Source organism: Galeopterus variegatus, unplaced genomic scaffold, assembly GCF_000696425.1.
Source record: "Galeopterus variegatus unplaced genomic scaffold, G_variegatus-3.0.2 Scaffold2303, whole genome shotgun sequence".
NCBI classification, from domain to species: domain Eukaryota; kingdom Metazoa; phylum Chordata; class Mammalia; order Dermoptera; family Cynocephalidae; genus Galeopterus; species Galeopterus variegatus.
This window is the reverse complement of record NW_007728414.1, coordinates 183756-203909: the sequence shown is the minus strand read 5'-3', so window position 1 is coordinate 203909 and position 20154 is coordinate 183756. Positions and strand designations below refer to the sequence as shown.

Sequence of the window (20154 nt, the reverse complement as noted above, 5' to 3'; positions counted from 1 at the left end):
AAAGGAGGGAATGGGAACAGGATACTGGGAATGAGGGGGTCACAACACCTCTCTGAGCATACCCTTTTATGTAGCTGTGACTCTTAGAGGCATGTAACATTTCACATACCCCCCCAATAAATAACTCAAATCAACCAGAATGAAATGAGAGTCCAAAGTGGAACAGCAACTGTAATGAATCTCAGTGTATTACAAAGAAATAACATAATCATACTGGAGGAGGTAATAAAAAAATCAAACCTGGGCTGGCCCCATGGCGCACTTGGGAGAGTACAGCGCTTGGGTGCGCAGCAGCGCTCCTGCTGCGGGTTCGGATCCTATATAGGGATGGCCGGTGCGCTCACTGGCTGAGCGCGGTGCGGGCGACACCAAGCCAAGGGTTGCGATCCCCTTACCGGTCAAAAAAAAAAAAAAAAAAAAAAAAAAAAAAATCAAACCTAAGTGACTCTGGAAAACAATATTTTGATTGGGTACTATAAGACTAAACATGAAAAAGGACTATACACAAAGATTGTAGTTTAGTTAGCAGATTTGTTTCTCTCTATGGCTCTCACAGGGGAATGAGTTAGCAATTCTGAAACCACTTTATGTGCAGACTAGCCTGAGTCCAATCAGTAGATAAACAACATGGTAATTTGAACAGGGAAAGTTTAATATAAGGAACTGTTAACTATAAAAAGGGATTGGAGAAATGAGGATGGGCTAGTAACAAGTAGAGAGAACACTGAAGAATATAGGAATAGCATACAGAAGGAGCAGCCATTGTCTAGGGCTGAGAGAGACAACCCCAGGAACACACCCCCACCCCCACCCCCGGGGGCAGGGATCTAGATCCCCATCAGAGAGGGCAGAGCCATGCCTTACTGAATGACAGAGAAGTTGCTGTGGTGCCTCCTTGTCAAAACTTGCCAGAAATCCTCCTGCTACAGTACCAAGGAAAGTCGTTCTGGGAAGGTATTTCATTGGAGGCACTCTGCTCAAAAGGGGTACCAGGTGAAGCACTTCTGGCTGCTATGCACTGCAGGAGCCTGCTACAAGAGCCTGGTACTGAGGAAGCTGTTCATATAGCAGGAGCCAGACACTGGAGAAGCTGCCTGCACTGCAGGTACTGGAAAAGCCACCCAGGGGTACCAGGTGAAGCACTTCTGGCTGCTATGCACTGCAGGAGCCTGCTACAAGAGCCTGATACTGAGGAAGCTGTTCATATAGCAGGAGCCAGACACTGGAGAAGCTGCCTGCACTGCAGGTACTGGAAAAGCCACCAATGCTGCAGGGGCTGGGTGCTAGAGAAACAGTCCACACTGCAGGATCCTGCCAGAAGGATACACCAGACCAGGTTTTCCTCCTTCCTCCTACAATGCCTCTCCATCACCCTCTACTGACAAAGTTTAACATAGTGCTAGCTGACAAAGGAAAATATTTAAGTGGTCCAGCTCTGTTTTTGCATATCAGGTAATAAAAGGTGAATTTGGATCTGAAAGGCAATAAATGGATAATTGGTAGTATCCTCCCCTTTGGCTTCTCACTTTCCATATAATGCCTTCTACACATATTTGAACTCTTACACCTAACAAGATACAGCTATTCATGTAGAAACGAAGATGTTCTCATGCTCTCCCCCAAATGCGGAGACACACAGTCCCAACAGTCATTGTATCCAACTCTGGCTATATTAATTACTCCTTATATTCAGTTACAGTCCCACTGAATATTGTTTCCTAAATTCAGCAACTTATATATAGAATAAAAATATCAACAAGGATGCATAGAAAAGGGAACTCATACACCGTTGGTGGGAATCTAAATTAGTACAGTCATTATAAAAAACAGCATGAAGTTTTCGCAAAAGACTACAAATAGAACTACCACATCTTCCAACAATCTATTGGGTATTTACCCAAAGGAAAAGAAATTAGTATACTGAAGAGATATCTGTACCCCTATGTTTATTGCAGCATTATTCGCACAATAGCCGAGCTATGGAATCAACCTACATGACAATCAACAAATGAATGGATAAAAAAAATGTGGTATATGTACACAATGGAATACTACTCGGTCATAAAAAAGAATGAAATCCTGTCATTCAAAGCAACATGGATGAGCCTGGAAGTCATTATGTTAAGTGAAATAAGTCAGGCACAGAAAGATAAATACCACACATTCTCACTCATATGTAGGAGCTGAAAAATTTGAGCTCATAGGAGTAGAAAGTAGAATGGTGGTTACTAAAGGCTGGGTGGGGAGGAGGGGGAACAGGGAGAGGTTGGTTAATGGATACAAACTTATAGCTGTATAGGAAGAATAAGTACAGGTGTTCTGTAGTAGTTCTAGGTGTCTATAATTAACAACAATTTGTTGCATATTTTTCTTTTATTTTTAATTTTTTAACTTTGATTTACTTATTTTTTTCAGCGGTTGGCTGGTAAGGGGAACCCTTGACCTTGGTGTCATAACACCACTCTCTAACCAACTGAGCTAACATGCCAGCCTATTGTATATTTTCACATGGCTAGAAGTAGAGGAGTTTAAATGTTCTTAACACAAAGGAATGATAAATGTTTCCAATGATGGATATGCTCATTACCCTGATTTGAACATCACAGGCTATATACATGTATCAAAATATCACACTGTACCTCATGATATATACAATTTTTTCAAAAGATACACATCAGCCTCAGGCACCATCACTATATAGATGGCAGATTAATGCAAAGGTTGGGTGGAATATGCATATGTGCTGCTTTTTACACGGATGCACAAATGTCTCCCATTCATGTATTGGATGCTCTCTCACATGCCTTCCTGCCTATTTTAATTGTGTTGAACCATCTCATAAGAACAGCTTACTGCAGTACAATCACCAATGAGTGTATTTGGTATATATCTCACACTAAAATACAATATTAGAGAAAAAAATGACAAGAAAGAGAAAATGATTAACATGGACAACTGAACACATACATATAACAAGCAAATAGAATGTAGTTTTTAGAATTGGTCATAAGACATAACTGATATTTGTGACTTCCTTCTTCCACTCGCCATTCAATATTTCCCTCACCCTAAGCCTGAACCTTAGCTGGTGGTGTTCTTTACCTGGTGGTCTGACCCAAACCTAAATTTCCCAAAACTCTCAGTACTCAATTGTCCTTTTTTGGTTGCTCTAGTTTTCCATTAGCTTTTACTATTGGTCATGGAAGTATTAAGAGGCTCCCTGGAGAACCCCTGGGTTCCAGACATTGTCTTCGTTGCCTCCATTGTGTGGCAACAACTCAACTTCTCCTTTGTAATAGGGATCAATCACTCCAGCTGGTAGAGTAATGCCTTTCAGTGGCATAAGGAGTCCAAAACAGCAATGTGGCAGTCTTACCTGTCAATTCCATGGAACTACTACTGGTTCCTTTGGGGATTATACTTCCAAACCAGTAGAGCCCAAAGTTGCTGGGAAGGGAAACAAAAATTCTGCAAGAGGGTTAATAGGTGTCATAGTGAGAGAAGCCACTCTCACTTCTACCCCTTGATTGGTAGATCTACTTATTCCGGTTAAGGAGGAGAAAGCACTATATAATAATTTCTATTTTAAAGCATATGCTACCTCCTATAAAACAGAACCCATCCTTTCTGGGTATTGTCTCCAAAATGGCACCATAACTGAGTCTTCAGTAAAATTTTTTTTTTTTGCAGCTGGACGGTAGAGGGATCTGAACTCTTGACCTTGGTATTATGACACCATGCTCTAGCCCACTGAGCTAACTGGCCAGCCCCTATTCCAACTTTTAATTAGGCCAGCTACCTCAGGGTGATGAGGTGTGTCATAGGACCAGTCGATTCTATGAACATGAGCATTCTTTGCTATGAAATGAATTTTTGATCAGATGCAATGATTTGGGGAATGTCATGATGTTAGATAAGGTATTCTGTGAGTCCACAGCAATATCACGGTGCTGGCAGAAGCAAATAAGAGAGCCAGGTTTCTCACTGTGGAAGAAATAAGTGACAAATAAGAAAAGGGAGAAGGCTGGAATGAAGCTATGGTGTTGGATTAAAATTGAATTTATCAGTATGAACTTGCTGACCTAAAAAGAACTGAAACCAAATATATATAACAAGGATTTCTTGAGCCTACATGACGATTGCAAGCGGGGAGACGCATAGATCAGGTAGCCCTGAAAATGTGCTCTGGAAAATGTGCAGAGCTTAGCATTTTTTTTTTTTTTTTTTTTTGTCTTTTTTCCGTGTCCGGCAACGGATCGCAACCCTCAGTGTTGCCCCCGTACCGGACTGGGGACCGGCAACGGGATTGAAACCCTCGGTGTTGCTCCCGCGCCTCGCTCAGCCAGTGAGCGGGAACCGGTCTGTATGTGGGATCCGAACCCTCGGGCGGGAGCGCCGCCGCGCTTCCCAAGTGGCGCACTATCCAGTGCACCACCGGGCCGGCCCCGTAGAGTTTAGCATTTTATAATCACAAGAAGGGGGAGAAATCAAAGGGGAGAGATAGAAGGACAGCTCTCCTAATCTTTATGGCTTCTGGCGCCATTATGGCTACTTCTAAGTAAAATGATTTTATAACATTTTTCAGGACAGGTGCACGTGACTGCTGGCTTATCCCAAATCTCCCAAGACACTATAATTTAGCTGACCTGGTCAGAGCATATTTTTTTCAAACTCATCGTGTATGTGTGTGTTAATATACATGCATATATTTCCTACCTCTGTCTGCCGAGATATTTTGTGAACCAGAAGGTAAGGATGTACTCAAAAAATGATAGGGGTATTAAGAGAGGACACAGGACCCATCTTGAAGGAGCTCTTAATGGCCAAAGTTGAAACAATTTGAGCAACACAATAAATAATGATAGTATTGGAATAAAACCCATAAAATAAAATATTCATGAGTTCATACTGAGGAAAATAACTGAATAAATAAATTAATTTAAGAGAAGGGACAGAAGAGTTCTTTTTACAGAATTCCAATTAACAAATGAAGAGGGAATAAGGGAAACAGGAAAATCAACATTAGAAAACCATAGTAATAAATTCCGCATGCAAGATCCACTCGTGGATGCTTGAATTAGAGAACAAAAGTTTGAGGAGAAACAGGATTTACCATCTAAAAGTATCTCCATCAAGATATTAATTAATTACAAGAAGAAATAATAATTTTACAGTGCAGAAACCTGGCAGATACCATCTTAACCAAGTGATCAGGAGTCATATAAGACATAGTGACATCATGTACCCTTGATATGTTACATAGCATCATTTCTATGGCATTTTTTATCAAAATTTCATAACTTCAGTCCAATCATGAAAAAACACCAAACAAATCCAAATAAAGTACTCTTCAAAAGTATCAAGGTCATAAAAGACAAAGAAAGACTGAGGAACTTCCATAAATTAGAGGAGATTAAGGAGACATTACAACTAAATGCAATGTAGGATTCTGGATTGGATCCTGGATCACAGAAACGATATTAGTGGCCCCTTGATATGACGTGATGAAAATTATCTTCCTCTCAAAAACCCATAACTCCAGTCTACTTAAGAGAAAACATCAGACAAATTACAATTGAGCGGTGGCTTACAAAATACCTGAGTAGTACTGCTCAAACTGTCAAGGTCATCAAAAACAAAGAAAATGGAGAAATTGTCACAGCCAAGACGAGCCTAAGGAGACATAACAACTAAATATAATGTGATATCCCAGAAGGGATCCTGCAACAGAAAGTGACAACAGGTAAAAACTAAAGAAATCGAATAAAATATAGGCTTTAGTTAACCATAACGTATCCATATTGAGTCATTAATTGGGGCAAGTACACCATACTAAGATGTTAATAGTAGGAGAAACTGGGTGTGGAGTATATGGGAATTCTGTACTGTCTTCTCAATTTTTCTGTAAATCTAAAGATATTTTAAAATTTAAAAATGGGACATTAGTGGGAAGATTGGTGACATTCCAATAAGGTCTATAGATTACTCAGTGGTATATTAATGTTAAATTTCTGGTTTTGATAATTGTGCTATAGTTGTTTTTACAAGAGGTTAACGTTAGGAGAAGCTGAGTGGAGGAGTATATGGGTACTCTTTGAACTATTTTGCAACACTTCTGTAAGCCTAAAATTATTGCAAAGACAAAACAAAACAAACAAATAAAAAAAAGCTTGAAAGCCTGGCGGGTTAGCTCAATTGGGAGATCGTTGTGTTGATACCCTAACGTCAGGTGTTCAGATCCCCATGCTGGCCACTCGGGGGAAAAAAAAAAAGCTTAAAATGTTGCCGGGTTTTTTGTTTGTTTGTTTGTTTAAAGAAGCCAGTCTATGGCCTTGCATACCATTCTCAACATTGTCCTTGCAACCATATATGCATACTTTTAAAGGAACAAACTATGTCGAGAGTAGCCGATGTACATATGGCGAATTTTATGGAGAGCAGGTTGGAAGTCATGAACAAAGCTGGAAGCGCGACCGAGGTCGTAAATGGGACCGCCCGGAGAGTCCCCGGGAACCACTGTGAGACATGACAGAATGGCGGCCAGCAGCTATGGAAGAATTTATATACATTTCTGTGCTCTGGGAAAGGCCAATCGAAGTCTTCGTCTGACCTCTCCAGTGAAGCGAAGGGAGAACTCTTCTCCCCTACACGTCCCTTCGCCCCCGCCCCTGCCGCGCTGACCTCCGGGGCTCCCACCTGTCCCACCCGGATCCTCAGGGAGGCTCCCGCGGGAGGAGGGAGCCTCCGGCCAGGAGGCGCTCGGGGGGCCTCTCCGGGCTCTCCAGTGCATGTCGTTGCTGGTGTGAGGCTAACTTCTCTTGCTGGTAAATTTGGCTCAATGCCTTGCCCTGCCGCTATTTTCGCCATCTGTCGTTCCTTGCTTCCACCTCTTGCAAAATTCAGATTAGATTTAGAAGTTTAGAATTTCCTGTGCGACGGCCTTGGGTTGGGAGAGAGACCAGAGTCAAGGCTCATTTCATATTTTCACAACTGAGGGCCACTGGTTGGCCCTCCCCCACCTACAGTGGAGGGCACAACCTAGAAGGTTCCGACCCACCGGGCTGCTGCTTGCTGCTTCAAGTTATTCAACTGTGAGGATTATTTCCCATTAGAGTTAACTCCGGAGGAGCAGAGAAGATATTCCCTGCAACTGTCAAATGAGCACAGTGTGTCTCTCCCTCCCCTTCTGTCCTCTCTTGCCCAGAAACCTCCCGCTGTCTCCCAGGTGTCTCTGTCACCCTGTTCTCTGCTGCCTGCCCTGAACCAGTCCCTGCTAAAATGTAAACTGGGGAATTAGGGCCTAAGTAAATACTTCAAAACTCGTTTTTCCCCTTGGCTTTCTCGTGGTTCTCCTCCTGTGTCTCTGAAACCCCCAACCTTTGAAACATAGAGTGTGACAGAAAAAAGATTTGGATTTATGATGCAGCATAGACTCCAAATAGCGGTGTGTTACTGGGCAAACCAGGGAAGCTCCCTGAGTCTCAGATCTTTCATCTGTCAAGAGGAACTCAGTGGCTGCCTCCCATCCTCCGTGGGCTCTGCTAAGTGTAAGCAACTGCCCTGGAGAGTGAGTTCCTGGGGGACAAGGACATCAAGATCTTGATCATGTTCTTTTCCAGTGCTTTGCACAGTGCCTAGCATAGCATAAACACTCAATAAATGCTTGCTAAATAAACAGTTTAATATAAAAATGCTGATCATGATTATGCATTCGTATGTCACAAGCCATATCATTTAGATTCATGATGGTATTGGAGAAAACACAAAAAATCTAGTTAGAAGGTGAATGGAGAGCTAAAAATTATAGGTGTGATAATTGCAAAATAAAATAGCTAGGAGTTGGGATGGTTGCTCCAGGTTGTTTATCAACCATGTCTCATTTGAGAGACTCAATGGGACCTCTTTCCTCTTGACATGTGACCTGTCTGGGATATTTGTTTCTAGATGTTTAAGTCCTAACCTGCTAACGTAGCATGTCCATTTCCTTAAAGATAGTTTAAGAGGAGCCAGGAAAAGCTGATTCCATTTTAAAAGTTCAAACAAACCAGAAAAAGGCATTTAGAGGAAACAGAAGAAAACTTCAATGAAACGATTCCTCAGAGAGATAAGAGAAGAATTCCTTCAAGCAAGAACAGTATGCTCAGCAAAAGGGAAACTAAACGAGAAAGAGCTGCTCTTGGATATTAAGAAGTATAACAATTGAAATAAAAATTAGCTTTTGAAGTTCTACTTGAAGAAGTGTTCTAAAGCGTGTAATGAAGTGACTAAGAGATGGAGAGTAGTTGATAATAATAAAAAAATTAGAGGATAAATTTTAGGATACCTATCATCCAACTCAGGATTTACAGAGAGAGAGAGAGAGAGAGAGAGAGCAGAGGAATAGGAGGGGAGGAAAATATCAAAGAAATACTCAGAAGAACTTCCTAGAATTCAAAGGATATGTGTCTCCAAAGTGAAGGGCCTCAATGAATGAAGCGACTCATCCCTGTGAAACTTCAGTATAACAGGGATAAAGAGAGCAGCCTAAAAGCTGAGAGAGGGAGAAAGAGACAAAGAGACAGAGACAGAGATGGAAAGAGAGAAAGAGAAAGAAAGACACTGACTTTCAAAGGACCGTGAGACTTCTAAACTGCAATGACCTCAGGAACTGAAAGACAGAGGAGCAGTGCCTTCAACATGCCAGTGGACGATGACTTGGGCTGGCCAGTTAGCTCTGTTAAAGTGTGGTGTTACAACACCAAGGTCAAGGGTTTGGATTCTCAGACCAGCTCAGCCACCAAAAAAAAAAAATTACTTTTGACATATAATTCAATACCCATTCAAATTGTTAATCAACAATGATGATTAATAAAGGTCGTTTTTAGACATTCAAGGTTGCACAACTTAACTCCCATACCTTTTCTCAATATGCTAGTGGAGGATCTGATCTACCAAATGAGGGAGAAACCCCAGAAAGAGACATAGTATCCAGAAAACAGGATCAGACCAAGCTTGACAGGGACAGGAGTGTGAAGACTCCGGGGGGGAACTCTCCTGGAACTGACAGAAAAGCCTTCCATCAGTTGGGGGGGCGGGGGCGGTACATAAAACAAAGTGTGCATTTTCCTTTTTTTTTTTTTTTTGGTCTTTTTTTGAGATTGGCCACACGGCACTCAGCCAGTGAGCGCACCGGCCATCCCTATATAGGATCTGAACCCGCGGCGGGAGCGCTGCTGCGCTCCCAGCGCCGCACTCTCCCAAGTGCACCACAGGCTCGGCCTGCATTTACCTTTTTAAAAGACATAAACTATGTTTTAAAAAGGCGAATACTCACTACACACACACAACCAAAAAGTTGTAACAAGCAAGGAAATACTGTCATCGAACATTACTTGCCTTAAAGGTGAATAACGTCTACATGGTTGTAGTGGATTGAATTATGTCCTCCCAAAACTCCCTGAAGCTTGAATCGTGTCCCCCAAGTTTTATGTATTAGAAACTTAGCCCCCACTGTGACTGTTGAGAGGGTGGGAAATGCTATTATGGTAATTGAAAGGTGGAGCCTTGAAGAGGTGATTGGATTGTAGGACCATGCAGTACTGAGTGGATTATAAATGGTGGTCAGGGGTGTGGTTCTGAGGGTTTTAAGAGAAGATGAGAGTCTGTCTCTTTCTCTCTCTTTTCTCTCTCTGCTTCCACTATCTTGCAATGTGAGACCCCTGGGTCACTGTTGCCACCACCAGATGGACTTTGGACTTCAACAGCTTTCATTTGTCTTTATAAATCACCCAGTTTTGTGTATCTTGTTATAAGCAACAGGAATGGACTATTACAGTGGTTATATAAACACTGAATATTGATTTAACTAAAATTATAATATATTAGTTAGGATCCCAGCAAGAAACATCTCTTAAATGTGGTAATTTGAAGAGAATTTCATAAAAGACATGGCAAGGGCAGGGTGAAAAAAAACTCTACCAGGGAAGGTGCAGTACCAGTATGGAGGGACCATTACCCCTTCCTCATACAAGTCCTGAGGAGACAGCTGACAGAGACTGGAGGGAGAACTAAGCAGAGAGGGTACCTAACAGCAGAGTCAAAGAACCAGCCCCACAGCAACCCGACATGGAGGCGACCGGGGGCTTAACCCCCCCTACTCAGTCTCCTCCGTCTCCCCAATGGTCTGCTTATGCCCCATATTGGCCCAACCAACCAGAAAGCCCAGCGTAAGAGAGCTTATTGATGTGGTCAATACAGGTCACAGTGGTTCTGGAAGGGATCCGGGAAGATGTCCAGTACCAACCTTGCATTTAAAGAGAGCTCAATTCTCTCGTGTCATAAAGAGCAGGAAGTTAGCAGCTAATGTCTAAACTGGTCAGTTTTTAGATGAGCACATGATTTAGAAATATGGTAGCAAATGCCAGAAGAAACAGCTAAAAGAGTTGAAAGAGAATGACTTGGGGAGTGAGAATGGCAAAGTACAGGTCAGAAGATGGCTGTTTTTCATGATACATATCTGGGGGTTCTGCATCTGCAGAGTCAACCAACCATGGATGAAAAATATTAAGGAAGGGCCGGCCCGGTGGTGCACTGGAGAGTGCGCCACTTGGGAGCGCGGTGGCGAATGGCAAAGTACAGGTCAGAAGATGGCTGTTTTTCATGATACATATCTGGGGGTTCTGCATCCGCAGAGTCAACCAACCATGGATGAAAAATATTCAGGAAGGGCCGGCCCGGTGGTGCACTGGAGAGTGCGCCACTTGGGAGCGCGGTGGCGATCCCGCCAAGGGTTCGAATCCCATGTGGAGACCGGTTCCCGCTCACTGGCTGAGCGCGGTGCGGAGGCGACACCGAGGGTTGCGATCCCGTTGCCGGTCATTAAAAAAGACAAAAAGGAAAAAAAAAAAGAAAAATGTTCAGGAAAAAAAAAAACAATAAAAAATAACAATACAACAATAAAAAAATATAAATAAAAACCAAAACTGTACAATATAAAAATTATTTACATAGTATTTACATAGGTTTAGGTATTATAAGTAATCCAAACATGGTTTAAAGTATATGGGAGAAAGTGCGTATGTTCTCTGCAAATACTACATCATTTTGTATCAGGGACTCAAGTATCAGCAGATTTTGGTATCCTCGGGTCCTGGAACCAATCCCTGGAGGATACCGAGGGACGACTGTGCATTGATTAGTACTAATATGATTTTTTAAACTTTGATTAAAATAAAAAATAATAATAACCAGTCTAATCATGAGAAAGACATCAGACAAATCCCAATAGACAGTCATGCTACAAAATACCTGACCAATGCTTTTCAAAACTGTTAAGATCATCAAATACAATGGAAGCCTGAGAAACTGTCACAGCCAAGAGGAGCCTAGGGAGACATGACAAGTAAATATAACGTAGTATCTTGGATGAGATCCTGGAATAAAAAAGATATTAGGTAAAAAAATAAGGAAATCTGAATAAAGTTTGGACTTTAGTTAATAATAATGTTTCAACACTGGTTCATTAATTGCAACAAATGTACCGTATTAATGTAATGTATGTTAATAACAAAAGAAACTAGGGGAAAAGCATACAGGAACTCCCTGTAATATTGATTTTTCTGTAAATCTAAAATTGTTTTTTAAAAAGTCTTAAAAATAATAAAGACCTTTACAATAAAAATAACCTCAAAAGATGAAAAGAAGATGTTTAAGCACTTTGTTTTATTTTATTTGCATTATTTGGAGCTTTAATAGGGTTGGACTTTTTTCCCCAGGCTTTTTAATGATTCTTGGATTCTCGACATTAAAACCCAGAGTTTCAACAATGATCCTGGTTATTCATTCATTCAACCAGCATCAAATGCTGGCTAAATGCCAGTCAGTATCCTGTGTTGGGCATTTGGGATACAGAGACCTTTTCAGTCCCACCCCTGCCCTTGAAAACCTCAGAGGATGCTGGCTACTTTTAGGTTCAGTCAAGGCATAAAATCCTGCCTGCCTGCCCCTGCAGACCTCTTCAAGCTCACCTTGCACCATTCCCTCATACATCTCTGCTTTCTAACCACACTAGCTTCTTTCAGTTCCTTGAAGTTGCCATGTTCTCTACTGCCCCAGGGCCTTTGCACATGCTGTCCTTTCTGCCCAAAACACTCTTTTTTTCTCTCTTCTTCTCTCCTCTTTACCCAGCTAACTCTTATACTTGGAATCTCAGCTCAGGCATCACTTCTTTCGAAACGACAGATTTAATTGTAAGTTTCTCCTGGTCATGTGGCTATTTGAGTAATGGCAGTGTTCCCATGGAATATTTGCGTGTAGGTTCTAGGGTAGTTGGAACAGTGTCCTGTTGGGAACAGTGTCTGTGTTGCTCACATGTGTCCTGAGCTCCTGGCATAATGCCTGATCTGGTACAGGGATTCCATGAGTACTTACTGAATGAACGAACAAACGAATGAATGAGTAAATGAATGGTAAAGAGGATATATGGTCCATAGCCTTCCGGTCTAATGCAGATCCAAACCTGGGTGTCATCTCCTGAAGGAGATAGAGGTGGTCATCTCCCCAGCTTCTGTCTGTATTCCAGCTGCCCCTGGGCCTGGCTGCGTCAACTCCTGGTCCACCACCTGAAACAGACAGTCACGTTTATGCACCCTCATAGCCATTAGCTTACTTCAGATATACAAAAACCCATTGAGGTTTTCATCTACGTCATTCTCTGGTTGCCGCAGGGACAATGACATCCAGAGAGTTTGAATTGCCCAAAGCCACACACTTACTGGGAGCTCGTATTGGAGCCGGTTTTCTTACCACCTCGTGGACTACACTTCCGCCCAAACTTAGCACCAGCTCTTGGTAACACCAGAGTACTTGCACCTGCCCCGGGGTCTTTGTCCTGGAATGACGCGCACTTGAGTTGGCGCAGTCCAGGGTCGTCTAGGGGTTTCGGACCTGGACAGCGCGCGCCCCCTCGCGGTTACCGTGGAGACGAGACGCGCCGCGCTTCATTTGGTCCAGGAGAGGAAATGGGAAGTGGCCGCCGTGCGCACCGCCCCCGGCACTTTGGGTGCGCGTCCTCGGATTCCGGGGCTCAAGGTTGAGCTGTGCACCCCAGGGCTTCCGCCCACCTCCACCCCGCGTCTCTAGGAAGTTGGGTCACGGTTTAGGAAGGCTATGGTACTGACGCCCGAGGCAGGAAGAGGCGGGGGGCGAAGTCAGATGAGTCCGGGGCCTCCAGTCCCTGCCCGGTGATCCGGATCGGGTTTGAACCTCAGCTCTGTGACCGCGGGCGGACTTCGCCTCTCTGAGTCTCGGCTTCTCCATCTATGAAGCGAGGATGGTGACACCCACCCCATTGGAGCCAAGACCACCGGGTGCCCGGAGTGGCATGGGGCAGGCTTGGGGGCTCGGACAGAGGCTGGGGGCTCGCAGGCGGGCGCCACTTCTCTGCACACAGCTCCCCGCAAAGTCCTGGGAAACCCTGCAGCCTCAGCCTGCTGGGAGACTGGAAGTAGTGCTGGGGGGGACACACTTTACGTTTATCATCTTGATTAGTACAGAAAACATACAATACTTTATCACAATACCAAAAATAAATTGGAATTTCACTGCTTCTAACCACTGTTCATTAAAATAGTTTTTAGTTATTCTAGGCTAAAAATGATTTATGCATCTGGCCGATATGGGATCACACCCTGGACCTTGGTGCTATCAGCATCATGCTCTAACCAACTGAGCTAACCGGCTAACCACTTTTACCTTTCTTAATGCTTTATGGGATAATTTAACCTCTAATAAAATCCAACCTTGTGTTAAGGATTTTTCTTATCTGGTTCGGTGCTAGGTAGATTGGGGAAATATACATATTTGCATTTCATCAACAGCTTATTTTAAGGTGATTTTATCTGTTTAATCCTCAGCTTCATTCCAAACATGGGAGGTGGTGACAGCTTCTTGCCCAGTGATGTATGCCAGTCACTGAGGGCAGAAAGGTAAAACAGACAGGGATGGTGAGGGGTGGTTGAAATTGTGACTGGACCACTGGCAATACTGGCCTTAGTGGGTGAGACCAGGTGTTGTATTTGGGGAGGGTTTCCCTGGGTCATCCTCTGGTCACCTCCTCAGCTGGGCTCTACTGTGGTTTGGAAGAGTCGGTCGTCCTTGGAGGCCATGTGGGGGCCTGGCCCCTCATTTTATCTCAACTTCCAGGACAGAGACTCACTACCTGCAGCCTCACAAATACTCTGAAGTGTCATGATAAAAAGAGGAGTAGGGAGGAAGTGAATCAATGGAAAAGTTCAGAATGGTGGGAGGAGGTGTTGTCAAATGTCAATTTATTACCTTAATTTCTTGACCAAATTTGACTCTTGGATGCATGTGGCTTTCCTCCAACCCCCTTACAGCCTCCCTAGAAAGTAAATAGGACAGCTTCTCATTCTCTGGTCCAGAGGGATGTCATTCTAGTCATATTTTAGATGGGCACTCAGGCCTTTTCTTCCTGTGTCCTCCAGCCTCTTTTAGAAGAGCACTCTCTTAACTGTGAAGCATGTTTTCAGAGGCTGTCAGTGGCCAGATTTTGCAGTGAGCTATGGATGGGAAGGAATTCAGTAGTGGGTGGATGTGGAGACAGACAGGGCGCAGGAGGGTGGCTGTGCCTTTCCTGTCATGTGGTCACATGGTGGTGTGAGTAGAACCCAGGGGAAATACTTTCCTTTCCCCAATGCCCTCCCTAGGGTTCTCTCTCTATCGCAAGTGCCAGGTTCCACTCCTTCTCCTGGAGTTCAACTCCCAAACAAAGGAAGAAGTGCAAATGGCCAATGAATACACGAGAACATTGTCCACTTCATAAGAACTTGTTCCACTTCATTCAATCTAGATGGCAATGAGACATTGAGCGGTTTGGCAATTTTAAATATGCATAATCCAGCAATTCCCATTCTAGGAATGTATTCTAAGAAAACAGCTGAATTAATCTGTCAAGATAAATGTGTGAGGATATTTTTGAATCACTGGTTATGATAAAAGTCCCTCTGCAAGGGATTGGTTAATAAATTATGGAGCATATCTACGCTGGAATGCCATATAGATTAAGGAGCTGATAGCCTCATGGTTTCTTTGGTGTTTCACTAACACCTATGTCATCCTCGCCTCCTCTCAACCCTGGACACTCCCAACCATTGTGGCCAAACCCTGGACATCCCCTGTTGTAGGGGTTGAGAACAACCCAGAAAGGTGTACCAAGAGCATGAGGGAGGGTGGGCAGAGCACTGAGCCAATAACTCGCCCAGAGGAGCAAGGTGCTTACTGAGGTCTATTCAGAGAAGGCTACTCTAGAAGCAGCTTTCTGTAGATCCTGGCTCTTCTGGGTGACCAGAGATGGTGTGGTGTCCACCCTCACTGGGTTTGGCTGAATTCCTGAATATCCTGGCAGTGAGATGAAAAACAAAACATTTCTGTCCAGCAGGGTACATGGACAGGAAATCCCAGCATCTGGGTCTTGTGGTGGATGATGTTTGGGGACCCAGCACCCATTCTCCCTTTCTGGCAACAATGTCAGTTTTCCTCTGGGCAACTACCGTTTCATACTTCCAGCCTCTGTGATTCAGTTGAGGCTGACTCTACTCCCTGGTTCCAGGAGTAGTTACTTTGGAGCCAATCCCCAGGACTTCTGTTAGCATTACCAAGAGTCCTCTTCCTCCATGGGGGTAGCATGTAAAGCTGGGGCCAATTCTGGTTCTGTGCAGGGTTTAAGCACAAAAGTGTAGGCAGGGTGTGTGGAGCCATGAGAGAAAGTGCAGGAACCCTTTACTAGCAGCAACCGAGCTTAGGCCAGGCCAGACCAGGAGAGGGAGAGGATTCTGGGCTCCAGAAAGGTCACGTAGAGGAGGCTGCCTTGTTGCACGGACAGAGGTTACAGTCTCCAAGGTTTACTGAGAAAAGAAGACCAAGATGGGGTCGAGAAGGGAAATCAGTGTAGCTGGAGCCGGTTGGTAAAGGTAGAATGGTAAGAGACGATGTGGGAGAGGAGGAGGCCAGTATGGATTTTATTCTAAATGGCCTTTGAATAAAAGAACCACAGAAGAGTTTTAATCAGAAGTCAGTGGTCTGATTTACCCTTTTGGAAGATCACCCAGAATCCAAGGTGTAGAAATGTATAGTACAGAGGGATAAAAGTGGAAGCAAAAAAAGCCCTTAGGAAGCTGTTGTGGAGGAGGAGGTGGTGGCCTAGATGAGGGAAGGGGCAGTGGAGGGGGACGAAGTGGTGGGTTTAGGTGCACAGACACAAGGCAAAGGGGTGGGAGGCTCGCGGTGAAAAGTTGTGTAACTTTGGCTACTCCACTTCTCTGAGCCTCAGTTTCCTCTCCCAAACAGAAATAATACCCACTTCACAAGGGTAGGTTCAACAAGTGTAGTGGTTAAGAGGATTGTTTTTAGTCAGATCTGGATTTGAATCTCAGGTCTAGTAGGTACCTGTGTTGCCTCATGCAATTCAGTTAGTGATAGATTGTACCATTTATTGAGTGCTAACTATGTGTTAACCAACAAAATCTTCTCCAGACTAGGATACTTTTATTATTCCAGCTAACAGGGAAAGGAACAGCACTGTGGAGAGAGCAACACTTGTTCGAAGTCCTAGTAGTAAATGTGGAGCCAGGATTTCTCTAACTACCACGTTACCCTAACATTTCTGCTTCTAAAACTGGGATAACAATAATACTGACATTTCCCTGTGTGGTTGAGAGGGCACAAAAAGGGTCCTGGCAAAAAAGAGGTGTTTATTAAATTATTAAAATTATTATTATTATTATATTATTTGTGTTTTCCCGAGTTATTAAACAATAATACTGACATTTCCCTGTGTGGTTGAGAGGGCACAAAAAGGGTCCTGGCAAAAAACAGGTGTTTATTAAATTATTAAAATTATTATTATTATTATATTATTTGTGTTTTCCCGAGTTATTATATAGAGCAGACATCACCTGGACAAAAGACCTCTTAGGTGAGGGGAAAAATACTGCAGCTGCCAGACAGTCTCAGAGGTTGCTTGGGGCGTGACCAGAGGGGCGGGGCCAAGACAGAAGGGCCGGGCTGGAGGGGCGTGACCAGGACTCTAGCGCTGAGACTAGGGGCGGGACCCGGAGGGAAGGGGCGGGACGCAGTCCGGCGACGCATGCTCAGTAAGGCCCTCTCTACTGCCGCCGCCGCCACCGCCCACTCGGGGCTGGCCGCGGCTGGCGGCCGGGGTGCAGAGAAGGGCGAGCGCACGGCCATGGCCCCGTGGCTGCAGCTCTGCTCCGTCTTCTTCACGGTCAACGCTTGCCTCAACGGGTCGCAGCTGGCTGTGGCCGCGGGTGGCTCCAGCCGCGCGCGGGGCGCCGACACCTGCGGCTGGAGGGTAAGGCGAGGACGGCGGGTTTCTCCGCATCCCGAAACTCGCTAGGAGCGCGCAGCGAGGCAGGGGCGCGGAGCGCACAGGTGCTCGCGGGCAGGGGAGCCCGCGACGACGTATCTGCTCTCCTCGAAGTCCGCACCGGACCGGGGTCCCTGCAGCTCCTCCTGCCCATCCTCCCGCTTCCCTCCCGGGGCGCGCGTCCGCCGGCCCCGGCCGGGATGAAAGGGGCCGCCCGACCTCCGTCTTTGTGTTGCTAATGAGGAGCGGTCGCCCGGTTCGGTTCCAGAGGGCGGGCGTGATGGGGCGGCTGGCGGCGGGGCAGGGGGAGGACGCCCCACCCTTTGTTTCCGGACAGAGTCCTCCTCCGCCCCAAGGCTGCGCGTCCCGAGCTGGGGTCCCCCGAGCTGTCCGGACGCGGGGGTGCGCTTGGGGGTGGGGGTCTTCTCCTGGACTTCCAGTCCGCAGTTCTGCAGAGGCCCTGGGCGGGGAAGGATGCACCCCCCTCTCGTGGTCGCTTTGTTAGCTGAGGCTGGGGCCGTCACCCACTCCCACCCCACCTCTGACTCCTGTCTTATTGAAAACTTGGATTCCCGGTTCAGCGCTTCCTCTCAGGAATACCAAAGGCCGTTCCCCCACCCCACCCCCAGCTTGAGTTACGGATATTTTTCACGGCCTATTTGTCACCTCGGTTAAGTGTCCAAGACGAGACTGGAGAGGTGCCCAGGCTGTCGCCGTGTGCTTGGAGCCCTCTCCCCGGAACTGAGCGCTCTTTTGACGCTGTCTGGGTGGTGGGGCACCGGGGGTGGGAGAAAGTGTGCGCGGGGACGCTGCCACCCTTTTCTCCGGGTCCCCAGCCGGGCTCCTGGGCCTGAGGGGGTCGGACCCGGAGATTCCATCCGTCTGCCTGGTGCCTCCCACCGAGGCCAGGACGGGCCCAGTGGTGCCTCCCACCGAGGCCATGACGGCCCATAAGCCCTGGGGAGAGGTCGCAGGCTTTGTACTTATACAGCCGGGGACATGACCTTGGCTCTTCTCCTGGGCAGCCATGAGCCTCAGTTCTCCATCTGAAAAATGGGAGGAAATGGGGACTTCCTAGTTTCCCGAATACTGCTGGGCTGAGGGATTAGTATGGGGTGGTTTGCTTAGTGTGTGTTGACAATTCTTCTGGCGACTCTAAACGGCCTCAGCGCAGTCAAGGCCTAGGACATGACACCCTCTTAGGTGCACAGGCTGGTGCCTCCAGCTAGCTCACTTGCCCCACATTCAGAGAAACACAGTGCAGGAAACCAGACATGAGCCAGGCGCTAGTATGTCTTCATAACCAGTAGCTGCACTAAAGGAGCTATACGTCCCTTCCCCGATAGTTAATATAATCTTAGGCTCTATCACTCCTTCCCATTTGAGTAAAACATCCCTTTTTCTTACTCTGCTCCAATTTAGTAAAAACATCATTGCTCTTGGTTTTTGGTTTTTGTAGTAGCTGTTAAGTTTCCTTAAGGCTATCTCATATTGACTTATGGACCCTGCGAAAATTTCTTACTCTGCTCCAATTTAGTAAAAACATCATTGCTCTTGGTTTTTGGTTTTTGTAGTAGATGTTAAGTTTCCTTAAGGCTATCTCATATTGACTTATGGACCCTGCGAAAATTTGAATCTGGACTGACCTTGGCTTTTGAATAACTGTAACAGCATAACAGGCATTCTGTTCTGAGTTTCATGTGACAGCATAGGTGGAGCAGTCTGATCTGCTGTTTCTCTGCAGTTGTCCAGGTGGCCTCATGTGCCAGAGCACAAAGCTTGTGAAGTGTTCATGCTACCTATGGGTATGGTAGTGCCCTGAAGGAGCCAAGCCACCTGTTCTCTCCACCTGTGGAAATATGTTCTTCTCCCAGACCTGCGCCCCCACAGTATTAATGGTGGCCCCCTTCCCAGTCACCTCACATTCATGTGGACCTCCTTTCCCCCACTACAGCCCCTAGTTGGGGATGACTCTACCAATCCTTTCCTTTGGTCATCTTTATCCCCTTCCTGGATGAGCATGGAGTCCTCTGGGCTCTGTCCTAGATTCCAGGCTTTTCTCAACCTGATAGATAGTTCTTTCCCTCCTGGAATTGCCTGTTACTGCATCTGATGGACCCAGCCACTTCTCCAGCCTCAGCTCCTGCCCCTCCCACCCTGCTCCATAACTCCTGATGCCTTTTATGCTGCCTAGACATGCTTTTCCCTCCTCCTGAGGTGACTTTTCCTCCCCTGAGAGCCCCTCTGCTTGGCCTAAGACTAGGTTTAGATGGTGCCTCTTCAGGGAAGCCCTCCCTGAATGCCATGCCCCTTGCTTCGCCTTCTCATGCAGGTCCTGGCACTTTGGTTCTCACCAGACTGCATTGTCATTATTTCCTTGCTCTTTGTTTTTAGACTAGTTTCTTTATCTAGGCACTGAACTTCATCTTGATGGCCTCAGAGCCTGGAGCCCTGTAAATCTTGGCTGAACCCAATTAGATCCTGCAGCCTTCCTGCTAAAGATTTTAAGAAGTGGGGGGAGAGATCAGAGCACCAAGCCCCAGCATGCTCTCTGTAGCAAGCCTTTGCACATGCTGTTTCTGCCTTTGTTCCTTCTCTTTGCACCTCCTCAGCTTCCCCTCTCAGCTCCAGCATCACTTCCTGCAGGAAGACTTCCCTGCCCTCACCTCCCTAGGTAAGGTCTCCCAGAGGTTGCTGTGTCAGGTAGTTAGCCAGTAAGTAGTGGTGTACAGCGATTTGAGTATTTGGATTTGGCTCATATCTGGATCCCC

The 20154-nt window shown here is 45.6% G+C and overlaps 1 protein-coding gene across 1 annotated transcript in view; it reads left to right on the top strand.

Annotated features, from left to right (window-relative positions):
* The first annotated feature begins 17173 nt into the window (after positions 1-17173).
* The window catches only part of IL17RD (interleukin 17 receptor D), a 63711-nt gene continuing 60730 nt past the window's right edge, over positions 17174-20154 (top strand). Inside the window, exon 1 of the mRNA XM_008581224.1 lies at positions 17174-17368. Within this exon, the coding sequence (XP_008579446.1) occupies positions 17243-17368 (126 nt within the window). The 5' untranslated portion in view covers positions 17174-17242. The remainder of the gene's footprint in view (positions 17369-20154) is intronic.